This window comes from Platalea leucorodia, assembly GCF_965183815.1.
Source record: "Platalea leucorodia genome assembly, chromosome: 8".
In the NCBI taxonomy this organism is placed as follows: domain Eukaryota; kingdom Metazoa; phylum Chordata; class Aves; order Pelecaniformes; family Threskiornithidae; genus Platalea; species Platalea leucorodia.
The window spans coordinates 23,671,042-23,694,328 of NC_138830.1; the positions used below are offsets into that span (position 1 = coordinate 23,671,042).

The 23,287-nt window shown below is 38.4% G+C and overlaps 1 protein-coding gene across 2 annotated transcripts; it reads left to right on the forward strand.

The window, feature by feature from the left end:
- Positions 1-5,791: 5,791 nt before the first annotated feature.
- Positions 5,792-23,221, forward strand: COPB2 (COPI coat complex subunit beta 2). Of its 2 annotated transcripts, none has more exons than XM_082319303.1 (22): positions 5,792-5,909; positions 7,621-7,758; positions 8,383-8,469; positions 10,240-10,366; positions 11,476-11,624; positions 12,831-12,977; positions 14,289-14,388; positions 14,523-14,665; positions 14,886-15,085; positions 15,680-15,790; positions 16,065-16,153; positions 16,233-16,339; positions 16,632-16,775; positions 17,454-17,584; positions 17,889-18,096; positions 18,326-18,436; positions 19,220-19,434; positions 19,712-19,804; positions 19,884-20,064; positions 20,200-20,268; positions 21,947-22,039; positions 22,507-23,221. In XM_082319303.1, the coding sequence occupies exons 1-22, from the start codon at positions 5,907-5,909 to the stop codon at positions 22,600-22,602; spliced, it is 2,742 nt and encodes a 913-aa protein (XP_082175429.1). In that variant the 5' UTR covers positions 5,792-5,906; the 3' UTR covers positions 22,603-23,221. The 2 variants fall into 2 exon arrangements, with proteins under 2 accessions (XP_082175429.1, XP_082175430.1); XM_082319304.1 differs by having other exon boundaries at positions 21,950-22,039.
- Positions 23,222-23,287: the final 66 nt, after the last annotated feature.

Genomic DNA, 23,287 nt, shown 5'->3' on the forward strand with positions numbered 1-23,287 from the left:
TTGACAGTTTGATTCTGTATTGTTATGTACATTGTATATGCAGATGTTACACCAGGGGCTGAAACCTCATCTCTGCATCTGGAAAACAAAAACTAACTGATCAAAAGAAAACAAACAACTTTTTGTTCATTCATAAGCTATAGTCAATTATCAAAGTCTGGCCACTAACCTTTCACATTGACTAAGCATCCATAGTGCTGTTCTTAAACTTCCTTTTATTACTGCTTTATATCCGGATAAAAAATAACTCTATGTCAATCTTGTCTAACATTAATAGAAAACAAATGCAGTATTTTCAGTTTTCCAGAGTGCTGGCAACAAATCATGCTGATGAGTGGTAATACTATTCAATAAACATTTATTGCAAGCTCATGGAAAATCCTGTGCTGAATCATTTCCCAAGCACACTCCAACTCTGTGGTCAGCAGTGATAGGGTAATAATACATAATAGCAACTAAAAGTGAAAATAAATGAATATTTTTGTCCTGAAATCATGAATATCGCTATAGAAATTTTTAAGTAGCTATTGGACTGATATTCCTCAGACAAGAAGAAATAATTGTATAGGTTTTCTCATTCATGTTATCTCAAGACTATATTCAGGGCAAACTAAACTGCTTGCTGAGTCAGATCTTAGAAACAGTTTGACAGATAGGTTTAAAGAAGAGCACAGAAAATGGAATAAGTTTATCTGAAGCCTCAAAACTCAATAAAAGAACATTAATACCAACATTCAGCTACAGTGGAAGGCATTGTAAATCTGATAAAAAAAATATTATATGCTCTAAACTTGGAATACCTGGGAGGATATATACTGCTGCATTCCAAAGCACTTCCGTGGTTTCAAGGCCTGCCCTTTTGCCACCATTCTTAATGGAAGTGGAATCATGCCAAAATTGTGACTATGGCCTCCAGAAAATAAAATGGGAAGAGGCAAGTGTTAATAAATCAGAAGCACTAGCAGGTCAATCAAGATCATTCCTGCTAAGTGATTACATAAATGACATAAAGATAACACTTATCTAATGGATCAAATGTTCTCAAAGAAGCTGTAGCACAAGAGGGTAAGAACTGGAGTCTTCATATTATGTACAACACTTCCGTTCACTCTCACTGATAACCTTTTTTTTGTCAGAGTTCCCTGTTTATGGACATCTCTCTCCTCATTATTAGCATATAAGTAACTTACTGTGCTACCACGATTAATACTTTATGTTATATTTTCTGCTTAAATTAAGTCCATATCAGATGCTGCTAAAAATATCGATGATTATCCTGTTGCCAATTTTAAGGAAGCTGACATTTTGTGCTCCCTTAATACCTTTTAAAAAATGACTAAACCTTTCTATTGAAACTTGAAAATACAAGCTGACATAGGTCTGTTGTTCAGATGAAGACATCCAATACAAAAAAATCAAAACCCACACGGCTGAAGTTCGGCAGAATTGTAAGTTGAAAAGGCAGGCCTATAATGAAAGTGTCAAGTGATATTATTTTAGGTGACTTCAAATATAAAACTTCCAATCACTTCTTTACATACTGCAGTATCTATTCTCTCTGTATGCACCACATATATGATTGTCTGTGAAGCAACAACCATTTTTTGAAACTATCAGTTTATGCACCGTCAGGCTGCTACTGGCAGGGTGCAGGTTTTGGAGAGGATGGGATTATTTTTTTCTAATATTAATTCCATGGTTTTGACAGTTCTGCTAAAAGTTCTGATTTATTTACTGGCATTTTAATTCCTCATTATCCGAGTGAGTTTAATACTCTTATCTCTGTATATGAGTCAGGATTGCATCCAAGGTTAGTATGTTTCCAAGAGAGTGAGAAAAGACAAAGGCTGGGCATCTCAGACTGAAGGAGACAAACTGCGTTCCACAACACCGCTGTATCCCTGATCTGCAACAAAGTGAAATACTATAGTTTCAAGGGAGCTTTTAATTCAGATTTACAGTGGGGTTTGTCTCACAGCTCTGCCACCTACATGTTAATAACACCTTTCTTTAAACCCACTGTGTTCCATCAATCTTTACTATCTTCCAAGTTAAGGCTGCAATGAGTTTTACTTCTGTTCACTGCACCGCAAGTATTAACTCCTGGCAATGAACAGCACTTCACATTAATTTTGCATATGAAATAAACACTTTACAATTCTATAGAGTTGACCTAAATATATAAAACCCTCTGTATATTCTAAAAGAAAGGATCTAATGAAAATAATACAGTAATTCAGGTTACAAGATAACTCACAAAATACTTAGGGAATCAGTAAGCCATCCATAATACTACCTCAAGGGAATAAAGTTAGTCAAGCTCAGAGATGCTGGCAAATGGAGGCCCAAAGTGAAATGCAGTGATCCTGGGAGGTGCCACATATCCCCGTAAAGAAACTAAGCAATGGCTGAAGTCTGGAGAAACAAGGAATTTACATTACAGGCGCAGTGTCCTGGGTAGAACAATCAAGGCGAAGAAATCTTGGACCCTCCGGACTGAGCTGCCGACTGCAACAAGCAGCAGGACACACTATATTTATTACACCAGGTATGGATCTAGCTAAGAGCATCTGTTAGATTTTTGCCTGAATATGAATTTCCAAGCATATGGAATGAGCCCTATGGATATGGCTCTTATTTCCAGACCTCTAGTCTTTACCAGAGAGAAAAAGAAAGTGGACTGGTGTTTTATTGTTAGCCTTCCCCTTCTCTGTTAAAATTCATTTGGTACACTGAGGATAAACTATAGGTGCTTGGGATTGGTATCACAAACGACTTCAACCTTTTTCTTTGGAAGAACGATGTTGTACTATTTTTTATCTTAAAATGCTCTATCCTGCTTCCAGAAAACTTTTTATTGCCATACCAATTCAAAACCTGCCAATAATTTCATAGCCAATAGGATCTAAGCTGAAATCTCAGAAAAGTAAGGTCAAATGGATTGGCTATCCCGAGAAGCAAGAGCCTTGTAAAGAAGAAATTATCAGTAGGTTGAAACAGTACCATAGTTGCTTCTTCCTTGCAACCGTTGTATCTCTTGTTGCAATCCCATTACAGCTGCTGTGTTTCTAACTAAATCACCAACGATAAAAATGTGCAAATTTCTCTGTTATAGAACTCCAGTCCATTTTTTAGTTTTACAAAATTTAAAGTGTCAGAATACAATTGCTTCAACTACCAGCACTTAGCTGACCAGTTGTTTAGAGCACCTTTTTTTGTAATAAAAAAGGTCCTTTTTAATGCTTTGTGTTGAGAACTTTCAAGGGATTTAAAAGTAGATTTTCACCTACAGGAAATGTGTCCTGCAACACCGTATTACCAGTTCCTTTATTATACACTTCACTATACACGCATATCCACACTTTACAGAAATGCTGTTTGTGTTTCTAAAAAGACGACAGTTGTAGAATAGTACAAGACACTGCATTGTAAATATTCTGTACAGCTTTATTCTTGTTTCTTAAGGAAGCAAGGCCTATGATTGCACTCTACTCATCTGTAGCCGTCTCATTATTTGCCCTGCATCATTCTCTCCTCCCCCCTTTCCCTGTTTATGGTCTTAAAGATATCAAGTAGCCACAAAAGTAGCAGGAGATAGACAAGTTTGTGCCCTTCCTCCAAGGTAAAGAAAATGCTAGATTTTTTCAGGCCCAGGAGGAAATAGCCAAATGCCCAGCATGCATGTATGTTGCTCCAGGTAAGCTGCAGCAAGTGGTACTGCATAGCCAAGCAGGCAGGGGTATGAAAGGGGCAATGAGGAACTTCAGAACAGGGTAATGCCCACAAGAAGCAAAGTTTCCTCTGTTCCACTACTATGGAAGAAAACATTGTGTTGGGATTTTTTTAGCTGAAAAATATCTTTCAGTAAATAGGCATAAGAATAGCTGTTGGGTCACATAAAAGAACCCAAAGTAGAGATTTTTTTCTTATTTAATGTCTGTATTGAGAGTCTTCTTAGAGACCCCCCATGGTTCCAGCTACTTTGTGTATAACCCCTGGGGAAACAGTAGCTAGTGCAGGATATATAGGAAAGAATATGAAAGGGAAAAAAATACATAATAATATTTCCTCTGTGTACCCATTTAATTTCCAGTAATTTGTGGATCATGGTCTTCTTGACTCAGAACTGGTACCCTTGCATCTAACAGCTGTGAGGGCTATTTTTTATTCTTAATTTCATTGCTTTATTTCATTGCTTCTCTCCTACTGTAAGGTCAGCCTTGGCTTATACCCTGTGCCTCTGTTCTGCACTTTAGTTTTTCTATTATTGCAACTTCCCAGGAGAAGCTAACAGCAAAGTAATTTCTTCCTTTCCCTGCTGTTATTTTCTTGACTAACAAGCTCTATTCCTTCATCTTTCACTTACCTTCCTTGCAGTCTTTGATTCCCCTGTAATACCCTCGTCTCTCTCTGGACAGGGCCTTGTTGAGTTTTTCAAGGAAAAATACACAATGTGTGCTGTTCGTCCCCCGCTACCTACATTCTCTAATATGGGTATCCTTCCCCTACATCTCTTCTTTCAGTGTTCCAGCCTGTTCTTCTTTCAGTGCTCTACCTCAGCTGTCTAAAAATCATGAATTAGATTCAAAAGTAATAAATTTTACTCAAATCATTACTTTTAAGCAAGCTTATCCAGGTTCTACATCCTGAAATTCTGTACCCAAATGTTTGAAGTGTTATTCTACAATCATTAATATAATGAACTGAAAGTGAAAAGAAAGCCTTAAAGAAAGCTGAAAGTCTAAACTCACCCATAACAGTTGACAACATTGTGCCCCTTTTCTTGCTTAGGCATTTCTCTTACTTATTTTCATCAGGCTTGTGGGTTTTTTTTATTTTTACGTATCTGTCTTTTCTGTCTTTGCTCTCTTGGAGTGAAAATAACAAGAGTGAAAATAGCAAGAGTTGAAGTAATCTGTCACCCTTTTGTTTGTTTATGTCCTTCAAACTGTAAACGCTCCAGGGCAATGTAATCCTTCTTATGGTATTGTAGGATAGAGCACACAGGGCTCCTAATCCCCAGGTGAACACTTGTATCAAAAGGAGTATTGTCTTTAACAGAATCCCAATGAATATCAATATTCTCCGTGCTATTCCTCTCCTTTATACAATGAAACGTGGGGGTTGCAATTTTTAATTAAAGATGCAACTTCAATCTGGCAGCAGTGCTAGGAGAAGTTTTCTCAACAGTGGTTCCTTGTGCTTTGCTGCTTCCCAAAATCTCACATTCCCTGTAACGTTTCTACTAGATGCTGTTTGGGGTTGCAGTATCTGTAGTTCTAGCTGACAAAAAGATTAAGAAATGTGTCACATAGCCTTTCACACCTACAAGGTCTGCAGGACTGACCAGGCTCTCACCTTTCATTGAGAGAGAGAGGCAAGCTGGGCTCCTTCCAGGGCCTTGCTTCAGGACCCTGTCACCACTGAGGACCTGGCCCCTACGCGCGACGTCGCCATTATGCACGCTGAGAGACCACACTGAGCGGGCAAAGGGGGTCAGAGGACCCTTCTCTTCTCTGGGCCACCCACAACTGGGCAGAGCCCGGGAGCTCTCCACCACCATCATCTCATTGAGAGGCCCAAGGTGGCACAAAGGACTGTGGCTGGGGACAGGGACGGCCTCAGGTCGGCTGCCGCCAAGCGCACCGCAGCGGCCGTTACAGCCGCCCTGCGGTGACGGGGCGGCCACTACAACTCCCAGCCTGCCCCGCGCCGCGCCGCCGAGGCGCCGCCGACTACATATCCCGGCACACCGCGGCGCCGCCCCGCTCTCGCGAGGTCCGGGAGCTTTCGGCGCCGCTCTCGCGAGAGCGGCGGGTCCGGAAGCTCCACGTCGGAGGGTCGGAGCCTGCCCGGGGCGCAGCGACACCTCAGCCGTCGGCGCTGCCGCGGGGCGACGCGGGGCCATGGTGAGTCCGGGGGAGGAGGCCTGCTGCCCGGGGAGCGCGGCGGGGCGGTGGTCCGGCCCCAGCAGCCCGGCCCAGAGCGGGCGGCGGCCCGTGTGGGGAGGGTTGGGGGGCTGCCCCGGTGGGTGCCGCGGCCGTTAGTGACCGGCGGCAGCGGGGCTGGCCGGGCGCGCTGCGCGCAAGCCCCCGGTGCAGGAGGCTTGAAAAATCAATCCTGAGCTGTTCTAACGTGGCCTCAGTGAGGCAGCCCGGCCTTGCGCCGCGCAGCTGCTGCTCCGGCCGGCTCCCCCCGCGCCTGCAGAGAAACGGCGCAGCTGGACGCTGAGGAGCAGGAGGCCTCGCAGCGGTGAGGGCCTGAGCAGCCGCCCCGCCAGGACGAGCCGGGAGCCAGGCTGGGTGTCGCGGGGCCCTTCTGAGCACTGCTGGGTTTGGCTCGGGGCAGGACAAGCCAGGGGTGGCTGTGCAGGGTCTTCTTGCTCTGTTTGCCCTGGGCTTCCCTGTTCCTGTGCTACCTGAAGAAGTCGGAGTGTTATTCTGTGATTTAAGTTAAATAACTTAAGAAGCAAGCACTGGAAAGACCCCTAGCATGATTATGCCTGAAGTCACAGAGCAGATCCCTTGATCTGTGTTCCCAGTGTGGTATTCATCAAACAGACCTAACAGTTATCGAAGTGTTTTGAGTACACGTTGCAGTTAACCTCTTAGATCAGCCATAGTCTGGTCCTTAGTAGCAGTAGATAAGAGCAGTTCTAAGGATAAGCACAGAATCATATGCAATTATCTTGCCTGCTTTTCTAGTATTTATGGCAGGAGAAATAAACCACAAGTTCATTCTCTACTGTCAGATGTCGTGTCCATAAGTTATGAGTACTACACGATAGCTAGGTATCTTTTTCTCCTTGCAGTGTCTAACATATGTAACTGCGGGTTTTATTAATTTTATTCTGCTACTAAACACATGCATGATTCTTTGATCAGATATGACTCATTAAGTTCTCTGATACAAAATGTCAGCAGCATTAAGTGAGCTCAACAGTCTTTGAGTGTTTAAACAAATCTATAATGCCTCAAGTATTTTAGAAAACCACTTTGCTATACTTCATGCCTCTTAAATACTCTGGCTTTACATTGCCAATGATGAAAGTGGAAGGTCAAAGCCCTCTTTATAAGGGAAAGACCTAAACTTTTCCCTCCCCTCATTTTTTACAAGTGTTCCATTCTGAAACTTAATGTTGGAATTGTGAATGGAAATAAATTTATAATAGGCAAATATTGTTGTGTTCTGTTGTGATAACTGGCTTTTCCACCTGGTTTTTCAGGTGAAATAGCAGGAAGATTCACTTTCTATCACTTGTATTAGAAGGAAATTCTCTTTGCTTTGCTTTAGTAGTTCAGGGATACAAGGAAGATGTACAGTGCATCTTTTTTTTTTTGACTGTGCTGGAGATACTTTTTACAGTATGAAAAAATTCTGGATTTTACAAAAGTAAATTAAATGGACCCATTGCTGTTGGTGGAGATGTGATATTTCTAGAAACCCCTACAGAAACTAATAAGCAGATGGATAGAGAAGAGTAGTAGTCTTCTGTCTGCCTGAAAAGCAGGATTGACTCAATTTATTACAAAGTTTAACTTCAGCTTTCCTTCTTCGATCATGTTTCTGTGTCAGTTTTATGTTGAATAACTTGATATTGTCAATTCTTTTCCTCTCTAGCCTCTCCGACTTGATATAAAACGGAAACTAACAGCTCGGTCAGACCGGGTGAAGAGTGTAGACTTGCATCCCACAGAACCATGGATGTTGGCTAGCCTTTACAATGGCAGTGTCTGTGTTTGGAACCATGAAACACAGGTGATGATTTTGGTTTTCCTTTATTATGAAGTCTTCATAACTGACAGATGTATAAATTCTATTTTTCAATACTAGATACACAAGAAGAATCTTAAATCACTGCCACTAATTCACTGCACTCTCCCCATCTTATTACAAAAGTCACTATAATAGGCAAGGAATATCTTCAGCTGGGACTTTAATGATGTTTCATCTTCTAGAAATTTATTTTTCAAGAATTACCTCCTTTGTGGATTCCTTGCAAACTAATGCCTTTCCTTCTGAAAGATAAGATGCCTCTGTCTTGTACTTGCCATCTATATTTGTGAAGGTTGTAGGAACTGTTAGACTTCTACCCATCTATCGAGTATAGTTGAAATTGGGCAGCAGCACCAAAAACATTTGGAGGTGGGGTTGGGTTAAGAATGAAGGGAGAACATAAAGGTGACGTTGAAAGAACAGAACAGGCAAGTATCTCCCTTCTTGGACAGGTATGTTCCTTTTAAAAAGTGTGCATGTAGTGTTGTAGGATTCTTGGGAGAGTTGCCAAAGGCAACATACTGGACACTGTTAAGAAAAGATAAAGAGCTGATTTCATAACTGATATTTTCTCCAGTGCTATAAACTTATTATTTTTATTTTTAGACTCTGGTGAAGACTTTTGAAGTGTGCGACCTGCCAGTGAGAGCTGCCAAATTCGTGGCAAGAAAGAACTGGGTTGTTACAGGAGCTGTAAGTTATCGTCATCTTATGATTTCCATATGCAGTAATACTTTCTCGAATTTATTTTCATGCTGTTCCTTTGTACATCACATAATAATATGATTTGATATCAATTTGTAGAAGAAAAGGAATACTTCACTACAGTTTCCCAGAAATTTTCTCCTTTAAGTAAGCTTAGAAACTTAAACTTTTCATTTCAAAGGGGAGCAACCTAATATGGTGGCTAATCCTGCATGTAGTGCAAGGTATATCTAGATTCAACTTTTACTGTCAACTGGAACACACTCAGCACCCAATTTTGCCTAAATATTAGTAGTGCTACTTTAAGATGAAACTGTTGACTATCCTAGGTAAGATGACTTAGAAGTTACTTTCTACTTTTGTTCTTGGTTATATTAAAAATAAATTTTTTTAGTTTTACTCACATCTAGAAAAATACTCTGCTGTTATTCAATGAGTCTACTTTGAGACGAATAGTTTTATTCTAATCTTGGTAACATGTTTTTCTTGATGGAATGAATATTTTCTGTCTAAATTGAGGTAATGCCTAAAATTTTTTGTCTCAATTTTTTTTCCTAGTCTTTCTGCCCTATACACAGAGTAAAAAATTTCTTGTCATTTCATTGTCTTATGCTGCTGTGACCCAGTTACTTCAACGACTCATGAGTTAGCACTGTTTCCCAAGAAGTACGACACTGCCTCTTTGGCAGCACAAGAGTTCAAACAGCTGCATGGGAACTGGATTAGTAACTGATGAAAGTTAGTCTCTGTTTTTATTTTTATCAACTTAATTTCACCTGGATCAGTTTCTTGATCTGATTCAGTGTGCAGCTGTATTTCCCAAGGGAGGCTGCAATGCAGTAGTGAGAAATGGTAAGGAAAGGGCAAGACAGCTGCTTTCAGCAACAGGGCCAAGTTTGAGTCAGTGACTATGAAAATGTGACATTAGTCATTGCTTATTCTGTGTGTGCCATGTTCATTACACTGATAGGGTGGTCTCAAAAGAACATGCTTGCCCTTTTTGCCATTCCGAAGAGTGTTTTCTGTGGGTGTTGCTGCTTAAACAGACACAAATGTGAAAAAGGAAAAGACAGAGTGGAAAAGTAAATGCTTTGGATAAAACAAGTAGAGTTTATCACTAAGTTTCATTTACTCTGATGGTCTTGTAAGTCATGGTCACTTCTGAAAGTTTAGCTGATGTTTTATTCCTTGTCAAATAGTTCTTTTTTTTTTTTTTTTAAATATTTGGGAATAGTGCTTTTAATAATACTGTGTCTGAAATAAAAATATCTTCCTCCCCACCCCCCACCCCACCCCCATCTCAATTGTAAAAAACAAAGTTGAAGTCACCTTTCCACTTGACTTAAAGCTACAACTTCTTTCTTCCTGGCCCCACAGCATTAACGTCATTCTAAATTTTATGTTGGACAACCTTGCTTTTCATTTTCATATAAAGCATTAATAATTTTAAAAGTATTTTTGCACTTTCCTTAATTTTAAATCAGAAGACTATTTTAAATACATATTTTAAAAAGGAAATTTTAGTTAAAGTTTTTTCCATTTCATAAATGCCTTGGAATAGGATTGGGTAATTCATAGACTTCTGAACTGAAGTATAATTTGTATCATTAGTGATGTACAGAAAATATATTTTCTTAAACATTTTTTTGTTAGAGGCTCTTCAATAGTGGAATGTTTTTTCTAGCTACTTGGTGTTGAATATAAGGTATATTATACAGAGAGACCTATTTCAATGATGGCTTTTCTTCCCTTTCATAGGATGACATGCAAATTAGAGTTTTTAATTATAACACCTTGGAAAGAGTTCACATGTTTGAAGCCCATTCAGATTACATTCGTTGTATTGCTGTGCATCCCACACAGCCTTTCATACTGACAAGCAGCGGTAAGAGTTCTTTTGGTATATTTTTATACTTATTAACCAGCGATTTTTAGGCTTCTGTTTTCTGTCTAGTGAAGTATTGCATGTTTTTCCTTTTTCTGCTGAAACAGGAATCCTTGCGTAAGTAGCCCACATCACAGTTGTCACTTTGTGTTATTCCTTTGCCAGGTACATTCATGTTTTTTTAATGGAATATCAACTGTACTTACAATTTAAAATATGATAGCTTATGTTCTTGTCAGAGAAGACCGAAGAACCTTGTTGTTTAATATCTGCCAGAGGAAATGTTCATATTAGGTTCATAAGGTTCTCATTAGCTGTTACTTGAGAGTTTGCCACACTAAAGTTCTGTTTTTTTTAAAAAAATGACATTATGGTTTGGAGTATGTTTTCAGCTGGCAGTACAACTTGAAGCAACAGCTAACTTTTATCTTTTTTTCCCAAAATACTACTGTGTTCTCTGTTATTTGAGGCGATCTGTGTTACTCAGGATTGGAAGATCACAGTATCCCAACAGGTCTTGCCCAAGAATATCTACATTGTGCTAGTCAGTCCTTGTCATTCCTGGAAACCTTACTAATGCAGTCAGAGCTCTGCAAGAATGCAGAGCGCCTTGTGAGGCACCATATATTTCTGTGTTTTGCTGTTGAAGCTAATACACTTACACTTGAAATAAAGGTACTAGGAAGCCAGCTTGTTTGTCTGTGCTTCCTATTCCTTGGTGCTCATCAGAGTAGGTGCTGCAGAAGAAAGGATGGGTCCAACTCCTTAATATCTGCCCAGTATTTTAAGATAAATAGTTCAATACCTTAATATCAATTCTTAATCTCCCTTTTTAAGACAGATATATTTCTTACTTAGTTTTATCACCATTTTACTGGACAATCTGTTTGAGAAACTTGCACTCCCTCTGGTCCTTCTGCAAGGAAGGACTGGTAATCTTACAGATGAAAAATATATTGAGTATTAGCAGTGCCTCCTTTCAAGGGAGAAGGGATGAGTGAGCCCTTAACTTGAAGTTATTAAGGATTATGTAGTTTAAGAAGGTAGGTATCAGAATATATTAAGCTAACTGAAGCTTGTTTTGGGTTTTTGTTTGTTTTTTTTTTCAGATGACATGCTCATTAAACTCTGGGACTGGGATAAAAAATGGTCTTGTTCTCAGGTGTTTGAAGGACACACCCATTATGTCATGCAGATTGTCATAAACCCAAAAGACAATAATCAGTTTGCAAGTGCATCTTTGGACAGGACAATCAAGGTAGAGAAACTGTATTGTGGGGTTTTTTTTAGTCATTAAGTAATTATCAGACAGAGTACACAGACCAATAATACTGTGTGGACAGTGGGTGAGAATTCTTAGAAGCCGGTGCAATTAACAGAACAAAGGCCTGAACGTCAGTTGAGTTACGATGCACCTACTAAATAATTCAGTAAATTTACAAGATTACTTCTCACCTCTAATCATTGAAATGTTCCTCTAAACGTTAAGTACTGCATTTCCATTTGGATTACACAGAAATATTGGGGAGGGGTAATGGTTATACTATCAATGAGTAGTTTGGGAGAATTGAAACCATATATATATATATATGAAACCATATATATATATAATATATATAGTGAGTAAAGCCTTTAACTGTGCATTAAAAAAAAAAAATAGCAAAAGCTATTTGAAAGTTTCTCCTGTTATTTTCATGTCCTTGGCTGTCTAATTGTTTCCAAAGGTGTCTTCAACCTTCTCGTGGTAGACCTGATGAGTCTCATTTGCTGTGAAACTATTACTAAATATGTGGGACTATAGATTTACAGCTATCTGAGCAGTGAGACTTCCTCATATTCCCTGTAAATTATCAGTATATTGGCTGTAAAAAGCCAGTTTTGATTTCATGTGTCCTCAGATGTTGAGATTAGGTGTGTGTAAATGTTGATTTGATATGATAATCATGGGAAAATAGTATATTTACAACTTGACTCAATTCATTTTGAGTCCTCATTTAGCATGAGATTTGTCATTCATTTAATGTAACTGGGAAAAATAAAATTCAGGACACAGCTGGGGGTAAAGCGTGTATGCACAAATAGTTGATTGCTTTTTCTAGGTCTATTACTTAATTTCATGAACAGATACTACTTCTTACAAACAGTGTCTTACATGGTTTTATGTCCTTAAAAAAAAAAAAAAGTTGAAAGAAACCAATTGCATTGTTTTGAAGTGTGAGCACAGCATGTGTAACTCAGCATCTTATTTCTGTTTATTGTGGGGGGAGTACTGGTAGTTTGATAAGCAGTTGTTCAGGTTCTTCACCTAAGAAAACAACTGTGTCTTTGGAATTCCATATTCTATATCTTTGGAATTGTAAAGTACATCTAAATACCTACTCTGTTTGGCAAAATTGACCTGGATGCAAAAGATCAATAACTACATGCATTTGGGTTTTTCCACTTTTTTTTTTTTTCTGGGAAGGTATGGCAGCTTGGCTCTTCTTCACCCAACTTTACTTTGGAAGGCCATGAGAAAGGAGTAAACTGCATTGACTATTACAGTGGAGGAGACAAGCCGTATCTCATTTCAGGTGCAGATGACCGGTTGGTTAAGATCTGGGACTACCAGGTATGTGTTCAACTCTTCATAAACTTTTGTGCAGACTGCCATAACAAAACCATTAATGAAGAAATAGAAAAAGAAGGCAAGGACCTGAATACACCAACAGACTTCTGTCATTTTTCATTGGAAAGAAGGAAGGGGGGGTGGAATATTTCATGGCATGTTTTTCCTTAAAAAAAAAAAAATAATTTGTTAAATTCACAGCAAGTTTTCTCAAGGGTTAAATAGCTTCGAAGTTAATTTGTAGAATTAAATTTGACATAGGGTTTCTATTATTAGCGCTAGGGTTTTTTCTTGTAATGTAGTAATCCCTGCCTTTTGGACTCCTTTTTTTTTTTTGTGGATTAAGGTGCTCCTCTTCTATGTTCAAATGTAAATATTGTTCATGTATCAACTTTTTCCGTGATTTCACTTCTCATTAATTTTTTCCTTTTTTTTTATTCCCTTCCTTCTCTTCTTTTTTTATCCTATACACATTTACACAGGCATGTATGCGCATGCACACACATGCATGTGCTTCTGCTTGACAGTTTGCAGGGGTCATGAGGTGACTTGTTCAAATGCTCTGCAGGAAAGCAAGATTGAATCCAGGGATTCAATTGTGTTGCTGGAACCTAGAGCTCATAAGTTCTTCCTGTGTACAGGTGTATGAATGGCCAGAAGGGCAAGACAGAATTTGTTAGGTAGTACTTTCTGATTGTTAAAGCATATTGCCCTAGAGCAAATCCAAGCTCAGAAGTTAAAGCTAGCACTGTTAATTTAAATATGCACTGCAGTGGCGACTGTTACATAACAATGCTTGAAATTTTGCCACCACGTACAGTTGTATACATCAGTTATGTAGTCTAATCTTAGTTGCTCAAGCAGAGTAGACTTTTCTTTCACAACTGTGTGAATGAACATTCTTAAAGACAATATTAGATCTGTCCTCACCTGTAATTGGTTTCAGATAGATGTTTTGCTCTGATTTTTTTGCAGTGAACTCAGCTTTCTATCTTGCTTTAATCTGTTGTGCTACATAGCTCTGAGAAACCACATCTTCTAGGCAGAAACCCATCTGAAAATAGCAGAAAACAACTATGTCAAGGGAAACAAATATTTTCTTCTGGGGAGGAGAAATTAACTCAATACAATCATACGTTTTTAATATGTCTAATGCTGTTGTTTGAGCATCTTGGAGATAGATGTTACTGGAAGAAATCTAGAGAAATATGTTTTCAGATAAATTTTGGATTTGGGGGGAGATTTTTCTAAGAAATGAAGGTGAAAATGTATCAACATGTTTATTATCTGTATTTCCGACTTTTTTTTTTTCAGAATAAAACATGTGTACAAACACTGGAAGGTCATGCTCAAAATGTATCATGTGTCAGCTTCCATCCTGAATTGCCTATCATTATCACAGGCTCAGAAGACGGTAATTTTGTATTTTTTGATATGTAAAGGACAGGGGAAGAACTTACGGGAGAACGCTTCTTGTAGTGAGGCTACGCACCTCCTGCCCTTGCATTGAGAGAAGAGATAAAAGGCGTGTATTTCTTTTTCATCTAGGAACTGTGCGCATTTGGCATTCAAGCACTTACCGCCTGGAAAGTACCCTCAACTATGGTATGGAGAGAGTGTGGTGTGTGGCCAGTTTAAGAGGATCCAATAATGTGGCTTTGGGATATGATGAAGGCAGCATTATTGTTAAGGTACAATTAATGATTTGAAATAAGAAATGGTGATTCATCACTGTCCTGTGTACAGAGCAACTGATTTCTGATTCTGTGATAATATGTACAATACTGAAAATCTGGCATTTTAACTGGCATTTTTAGACAGAGTCAGGGTATTTCACTAGATATGATCAACTGAAAGAAAATCAAGACTGTGTTTTCTCCATTTGCTAAATTCTTCTGCTACACTTCCTAGCTTGGTCGTGAAGAACCTGCCATGTCCATGGATGCAAATGGAAAAATTATTTGGGCTAAACATTCAGAAGTCCAACAGGCTAACTTGAAAGCTATGGGAGATGCTGAAATCAAAGATGGAGAAAGATTGCCGCTGGCTGTAAAGGATATGGGGAGCTGTGAAATCTATCCTCAGACAATTCAGCACAACCCTAATGGACGGTAATAGATTTTAGAACAAAATACTGAAACATGTCCGATTTCTTCCTTTTTTCTTTTTAAATATATTGGAAAACTTTTCAAATGAAAGAGTTACATGTGTGCTGGTGGCTGAGAGTCTGTGGATAACAGGTGTATCAGAGCCAGGCACTGTAAAATCAGAGTAATAGAGGGGCTTCACCTGTAAGAGCTGCTTAAACAGACAAGTTGGACCTTCTAGGTAAGGGAAGAAGTATGCAAACAACATTTATAAGGTAATGGCAGCAAACCACATTTTTATCACTTCTCTTGAATTGTGGGGGGTTTTTTGTTAACAAATAAGCTAAATTAAAAAAAAAAGGTCAAGGGATACAAGGTACAAGAGCTGCTCAGTAGATACGAGAAGGAAGAGGGCATAGCAAGTAGCTAGCAACACGGTGCAGAGGAAAATCCAGTTCTGTGACATTTTTTGAATATATGAAGCTCTCTTATTCTGTCTGCGTTTGCAGTGATTATATTGGGCTAGGGGCCTTTAACTTTTCAGATAGTTTGTCTACTTGATCGTGCCTATTGAACTGAACACAGATGTCTGACAAATGCATCTTTCTCCTGCTCTAGGTTTGTGGTAGTGTGTGGTGATGGTGAATACATCATTTATACAGCTATGGCTTTGAGAAACAAGAGCTTTGGTTCTGCACAGGAGTTCGTATGGGCACATGATTCTTCAGAGTAAGTGTTGCAGATTTTTTTCCTTTGTATTAACTTAAATTTGCTGCTGCTGATTTTCAGGCTGTACAAACGGTAAACTGGCCTGAAGACTAAAACCTGGGTGGCTAACGAACTTTCAGTAACTGTCCTGCTTTAAAATTTTCCATTTGTAGCACCCTGCTAATTTTTGAAGATAAGTGAAATGCACTTGTTCTGTAGCAGCTTACAATTTTAGTAATTTGCTACTTTGGAAGCTGAATAATTTTTATTTTTTTACAATGCAATCTCTATTTAGATACGCAATCAGGGAGAGCAACAGTGTTGTAAAGATATTTAAAAATTTCAAAGAGAAGAAGTCATTCAAACCTGATTTTGGAGCAGAAGGTAAGTATTTACTTCTAAAATAGATATGTCAGCGCATTTTTGCACAATGTAGACTTCTTCCACCTGTATTTTCTTGCAGGCATCTACGGTGGCTTCCTGTTGGGCGTCAGATCTGTTAATGGTTTGGCATTCTATGATTGGGAAAACACAGAACTGATTCGCAGAATTGAAATTCAGCCCAAACACGTAAGTTTCTAGATGCGACTGAAGATATTTACCTGTCTGTGTTTACTGATTTTTTTTTTTTTTTTTTACTGGACTGCCGATTTTCTTGAATGAAGCCAAGCTGTCAATCATAAAGTAATAACTTCTTAAGTTTATCTCAGTCTTATTGCAGAAGGGGAAAAAAAATCCCTGTATGTGTTGGCTTCTCAGATACTAAAGCTTCTGTTACTGTGTGTTAGCCTTAATTTACACATCCTCTTTTATTAACTTGGGGGTGTCTAAAACAGTGCCATTATTGATTCTGATGACACAGATTTTCTGGTCTGACTCGGGTGAGCTTGTCTGCATTGCTACGGAAGAGTCATTCTTCATTCTGAAATACCTATCAGAAAAAGTTGCAGCAGCCCAAGAAACACATGAAGGTGTCACTGAAGATGGAATTGAAGACGCTTTTGAGGTACCTGCTATTTAAAAAATGGAATAGGATTAGAGCTCATTGAATCAAGTCTTCCCAGAGTATAGCAAATTTAGTCCTTGACACAGTCCTATTAAATTTTAGTTTTCAGAACACTGGAATACAGTATACATCCGCCTGAGTAACACTGTTAATCATTTTATTTGGGTTCCCTGGGGAGAGTATCCCTGTTGGAATCCCAGTATGACAGACCTTGATGACTACATTTCTCTTCAGATACTTGTTTACTGTTCTCACAGGGTTATAGAGGTTATTTTTAAAGCACACACTCAGATAGTATGTTCATGTTGCTTAAACTTTTTCTGCAATTTTCAAGTTTTGAAACGTTACTGAAATTTGAGAACCAACTAAAAAACCTCATGCTGTGCAATGCCAGAAACACAACTTTCCTTGTGAAATTTTGCTTTGATTATCTTAACGCTTAGTTTGGTGCTTGTTTCTTGGATTTGTAATGTGTTTAGTTAAGAGAGGTTTCATATGTTACAGCATTTTTGTAGAACTAGAAGCATTACTTAAGTAATTCCAATCTGTATCTAAACTTTTTTGCAACTTGCCCAACTGTTTACTTAAGTATAGAATATTAATTTGAAAATGCAATCGTCCTACTGCTATATAAAAGTACTTTTTTACATACCTAATTAAATCAAATTTAATGTGCAGGTTCTTGGTGAGATTCAGGAGATTGTGAAAACAGGCTTGTGGGTAGGCGACTGCTTCATTTACACCAGTTCTGTGAACAGACTCAACTACTATGTTGGAGGAGAAATTGTCACTATTGCCCATTTAGACAGGTAAGTTGCTGCACTGGGTTGTAAGCAAGCATTAAAGGTTCTTTAAACGAAGTTAGGACAAGGTTGAACCTTGTTGCCTGCTTGCCCTGCATTACTGCTTTTTCTTGCATATCATGCCAAGGTATGTTCGGAGGCAGTAATGTGATCTTGGAGGGAATAAACAGTGTTATGTGGAAGTGCATATATAGTAAAAGTAGAATTTTTCGTGTGAGTATTTGTGCTACTCTAAGAACTATTGTACCTTTTTTAATAGACTATTTGGTAGTGGATCTATTCAAGATGAATATTCTTTGTTTTGTTTCAGGACAATGTATCTTTTGGGTTATATCCCTAAGGACAACCGACTTTATTTGGGTGATAAAGAGCTAAACATTGTTAGCTACTCTTTGCTGGTCTCAGTGCTTGAATATCAAACTGCTGTGATGAGAAGAGATTTCAGTATGGCTGATAAAGTTCTTCCCACGATTCCAAAAGAACAGAGAACCAGAGTTGCACATTTTCTTGAAAAACAGGCAAGAAAACTACTTTTAGTTATCAAAAACTTAGTAAATCAGTTTATTCACATTTCTAATTGAATTTGCTAAGCAAAACCAGATCATTTTATCTGTAAGCATAAACTCTTGTTAATCATCCATATTTACTTGAGAATACTGTAACCTTCTGTATAAAGGAGTTTTGTTAGAACATCTAGGATGCTGTGTGACCTGACAGATCAGTCTTACTTTCAGATTTTTATTTTAGGGCTTCAAACAACAAGCTCTTGCAGTATCTACAGATCCAGAACATCGTTTTGAACTTGCTCTTCAACTTGGAGAATTAAAAATAGCCTATCAGCTTGCAATGGAAGCAGAGGTAAACATGTAATTTTTGGTGATTTGTACTAATTCCAAGTATTAGCCTGAATCTGAGGCCCTGTAAGAAAAGACAATGGTATGTGGGAATTCAGTATGGCTCCCTGAACACTATATAAATGCCTCCAACTTCCTTGGTGAAGCTGTTCTGCCTGTAATTCAAAGGAATCTAAGCTGTGGGATGGGGACAGAAAAATGTTGTCTGCTCAGAAAACTACAGGAACTCCTGGAGAATACAAAACTTGAACAAAGAATCGAGCCTTAATCTCCAGTATTGGACAGTGAGAGGAAGACTGGTGGGACTGAAGCCTCTGGGCCTTTGTTCCAGCCTTGGCAAACTTAGACTGATGCACTAGGAAGACTGACAGGCAGTGATTTGTCCCATAGCCGTTATTCAGAGAATTGATTTCACAGTTCCTGTTGTAAAGTAATGAAGTTGGTGATAAGGAATGTTACCTTAGTACAGACACAAATGTCTTTCTTACATTCTGAAGGCTAACTTGGGAGCTTTCTTTAAGAGATCCTTACTGTTTAAATAAAAAAGTGTTTATGTAACGGTATAGCTGTGTAATGATCTGCATATAACACTCACTGTGTCATGCTGTGAATCTGCAGTAATAGTATCTCAAAGGGAAGACAAGTGTAATGATGGGATACGGTACAAGTAAACTTAGACTTTCATATTGAATGCTCTGAAAAATCATTAAAATGATTTTCAAAATGTGTTCAAAAATGTGAGGGTGTTATTTTTCTTTCTCTCCCCCTCCCCTTTTTGTACCATTAGTCAGAACAGAAATGGAAGCAACTTGCTGAGCTTGCCATCAGTAAATGCCAGTTTGGCTTAGCCCAGGAGTGTCTCCACCATGCACAAGACTACGGAGGACTACTGCTCCTGGCTACAGCTTCAGGAAATGCTAACATGGTGAATAAGTTAGCTGAGGGAGCAGAAAAAGATGGCAAGAACAACGTTGCTTTTATGAGCTACTTCCTGCAGGGAAAGTAAGTAGCAAGCGTGAGATTCAGATTGTTCTGTTCTGCCTTCCAAAATGCAAAGAACCTCAGGTTCTTCAAATGGCTAACTACAGCTAACTTAAAGCTTCCTGGAGAAAGATTGTGGCACGTGCCTTTTCAGAAAAGCTGGTGCTATTTTATGATGGCTGCTACTTTTAAAATCTGAAATGAAAGCACTTAAAGTAATAGAATAAACAGCTAATCTAATACAAAAATTTGTCTTTATTAAACTTCCTGGTTAAAATCGCATTTTAAAATCTTCTAGGCTTGATTCATGTTTGGAACTCCTGATTAAAACCGGGCGTCTCCCAGAAGCTGCTTTTCTTGCACGGACATATTTGCCAAGCCAAGTTTCAAGGTAACTTCAAAGCATATGCAGAGTGTGACTAGTGTTGTCAAAATTAGCTGTATATAACAGACATGGTTTGCATCTCCAGGGTTGTTAAGCTGTGGCGGGAGAATCTCTCTAAAGTCAATCAAAAAGCTGCTGAGTCCCTTGCTGATCCTACAGAATACGAAAATCTTTTCCCTGGATTAAAGGAAGCTTTTGTTGCTGAAGAATATGTTAAACAAAGTCTTGCTGACTTGCGGCCAGCCAGGGAATACCCCCTCGTCACTGTAAGTAAGAAGTGGGAGCTCTGTCTCTAGAAGAAAAACATTTGGTGCTGTGTAAATTCAGCTTTAAGCAAGTTGGTGCAACCACTTCAACATTCCATGAACATGTGTTTTGGTGTTGTTTTTTTTTACTTTTAGCCAAATGAAGAAAGAAACTTACTTGAAGAAGCAAAAGGCTTTGAGCCTTCTGCAGTAATGGCACCTCAGGTCAGTGTTACTACTAAATGATGAACTCTCAGAAAGAGGCAGTCTTGCTACTGTACGGTAACATCTACCCTGGAGAATATGTCACCAGTAATGGAAAGATTGCTCTTATTGGCTTGACTGTAAGCACTGCAGCAGAGTTGCATGTTCTTTTGCCTCAGGCTCTTCTTACTTCTGTAACTACTAATGATTTCTTGACTGTGAAATTATTTCTTTTGTGTGGTTACTTATCTTGGATCGTCTTTCGTTAGTGTGAGTAATTGTAGAGCCTTACCATTGAATTCATCCTGCAGACAAACAATTTCAATTGCACATACAAACACTGCCTCAACTGCTGCTAGTTTTGTGAAAGCTCAGTAGTTGGAACCTGGAAACTCTTGCGTATTACAGCAATTAAAAATGCTTTATATTTTTAGCTAGTGTGCATGGTTATGGAATAAGACTATTCCATAACTGACTAGAAATCCTGCTCAACTACTTGAAAATATGTTCTAATCAATATCTGATGTAACTCAAACCAATTTTTTTTTTGACCACTTCAGTTGTCCAAGTGTTATGGAGAAAACACATGGCTTAAATATAAGGTATAAGCATACAGATTGAAACAAACACTTAAAATGCTTTTCAGAGCTTAAACAGAAGATGACAACTTCTAATTCTTGCTCATGTCAAATATGCTTTACATTTTAACATGAAAATCGGAATGTGAGAGTTTCTTAAAGACGACAATGTTGGCACAGCTCTTTGAGGCTATAAACTTCTGAAAGAACTACAGTGGAAACTGAGAGAGAAACAGAAAGTCACAGCTCTCCATTCTGTCTCTGTATTTTTTCGTCATAGGAGATGCACTACAAAACTCCATTGACAGTTCAGAGAAGTTAGCTTACTTTCAAGTAGCTTTAGTAACTGTTTGCTTCTTGTGTACAAAAGCAAAATCAAACTTGTTTGCACATTTGTTAAAGATGATACAGAAATAGCATTGCAAGTTATCTAAAACAAATTAGAACTAGCTTGCATTAGAAGCTGAAAACAAGACCACTGATGTTAGAAGCAGATCTCTGCATTCAGTTAATGATTGCATAGAAGTCCTTAAACAACAGTTGTCTCTTATAGCTGAGGCTGAATATAGGAAGTTTTGTAGGAGATAATTATATAATTAATCTAAATACAGTTAATTGAATAGTACCATTGCTTCAGTAATGGTACTAACTGATGAATTATCTTAATATAAAACTTGTGCAGCAGTGAAGAGGGAAGGATAAGTGTTAAACCATTAATAGGGTATGGAACACAAAGCCCAGCAACAGTACTGAGATTTACTGTCTCTGCTAAAACTGCTGTGACAGTCTCATGTAACCTAATCTCTTTCCTGCTGAGGACCTTGAAAATCACTTACTTTCTAACAGTACTTCAGTATTTGAAATTAACTGATACAGTGAAAACAACCTTCAGAAAGTATCAGTTCCATCAACTGCTTTAAATAAACTGGGTGGGGAAACAGTAGTCTCCAGTGGAGTGAGGACTAGAGCGCTTACCGGCTGTGAAGATGTGGCTCAAGAATTACTTGAGGGAAACTTTGAAAGAGAACGACCGGGAGAGGGGCATTATAGGTCTGCTGTTTACATGCTTTTGTTGAAAGAATTTAAATTCAAAAGAACTTAAGGAATCTCTTTTTCATTAGAAGAAGGCTGAAGAACCGGTTCCATCTCCTAAACAAGAAGTGATGAAGACAGTTTTGCAGAATTCTGATCTACTTCCAACAAGAGATCAAAAGGTATTGAAATACATTTTTGTGAAGGGAAGTACAAGCACTAAATTCACTTTACGTTAGAGACTTCAACTAATAATGTGATTAAACCAAGCTACTGGAAAATGTCACTTTCTGTATTAATAGACAGCTTAGGACCAGCACAGCGTATGGTTCCCTTCCTGTGGTACGCAGAAACTGTACACGGTCATATAGACCAGTTCCTACAGCATTCTGGATTTACAAGGAATGAAGGGTGAAGTCCAAACATAGTTGGTCAGAACATGGTAAAAAGTTGCAACTCTGCGAGATGCTTTCCTACCAAAGCAGCAGCTTCTCGCTACATCTTATTTGAATGCTTATGTTCCACCTGGCTGCCTCAGCTTGGTGTTTTGCAGAATGTGCAAATACAACATACAGAATCATACATCATATAAGCTGGCTAGCGTGTGACCATATTCGTATCCCCTTAATCTAGTCTTTTCTTTTCCTAGACACTGCTGGACTTGGAAGATGACTTAGATAACTTGGATCTGGAGGATATTGATACTACGGATATCAATTTGGATGAAGATATCTTAGATGAGTGAACATACTTTTTAGATGACCAAATCAATTACTCCAAACAAAAGAATGAAGTGCTATGGACTCTGTGCTCCAAGTTAATTTGATTTTTATACTGCAAGTGGACCATGTATATGTAGAAAGAAGGGTAGACCCAGCAACTGTACAAAAAGAATCAGCTTCCAGTATGTTGAAATTCAAGATGTAGGCGTGCTCCAGTGCATACTAAAAGTGTTTCCATTTATCAAGCAATTGAATAAACCCTTTTAAATATTCTATTCCTCAGTTCTCCATTTACTAGTAATTCTACTATTCTTAACCAAGCTTCAGTTGTGTGTATTGCAAATATTTGAAACAGGAGCTTAGTAGCCAAGCATTAGTATTTTAACCTGACTTTTCTCAGCATGTCTGTGGTTACTTTTTCACTGTGCTGTTTTGCTTGTTATCTGTTTAACCAGCAGTAGCTCAGTTATGCTTCCAGACAACACTTTTAGCTAAAACATCTAAGAGAACAGTAATATGTCTTAAGGGATGGATGTGGTGTTTGACACTTTCCTAAATGAAGCTGTCCACGCCCTACACTTACTTCAGTAAGTAAAATGAATTGTAGGCAATTATTTACATTCAAGATGCAGCAGTAAAGGAATTAAACTAAATTAAACTGTCACCTCAAAACAAAAGTCATGATGACTGCTTTTACAGAACTTTTGA

Bases quoted from the DNA above. Each gene is read 5' to 3' on its own strand.
- COPB2 (XM_082319303.1), top strand. The intron at 10,367-11,475 runs GTAAGAGTTCTT...TTTTTTTTTCAG, and splicing joins TTTCATACTGACAAGCAGCG to ATGACATGCTCATTAAACTC. The intron at 11,625-12,830 runs GTAGAGAAACTG...TTTTCTGGGAAG, and splicing joins CTTTGGACAGGACAATCAAG to GTATGGCAGCTTGGCTCTTC.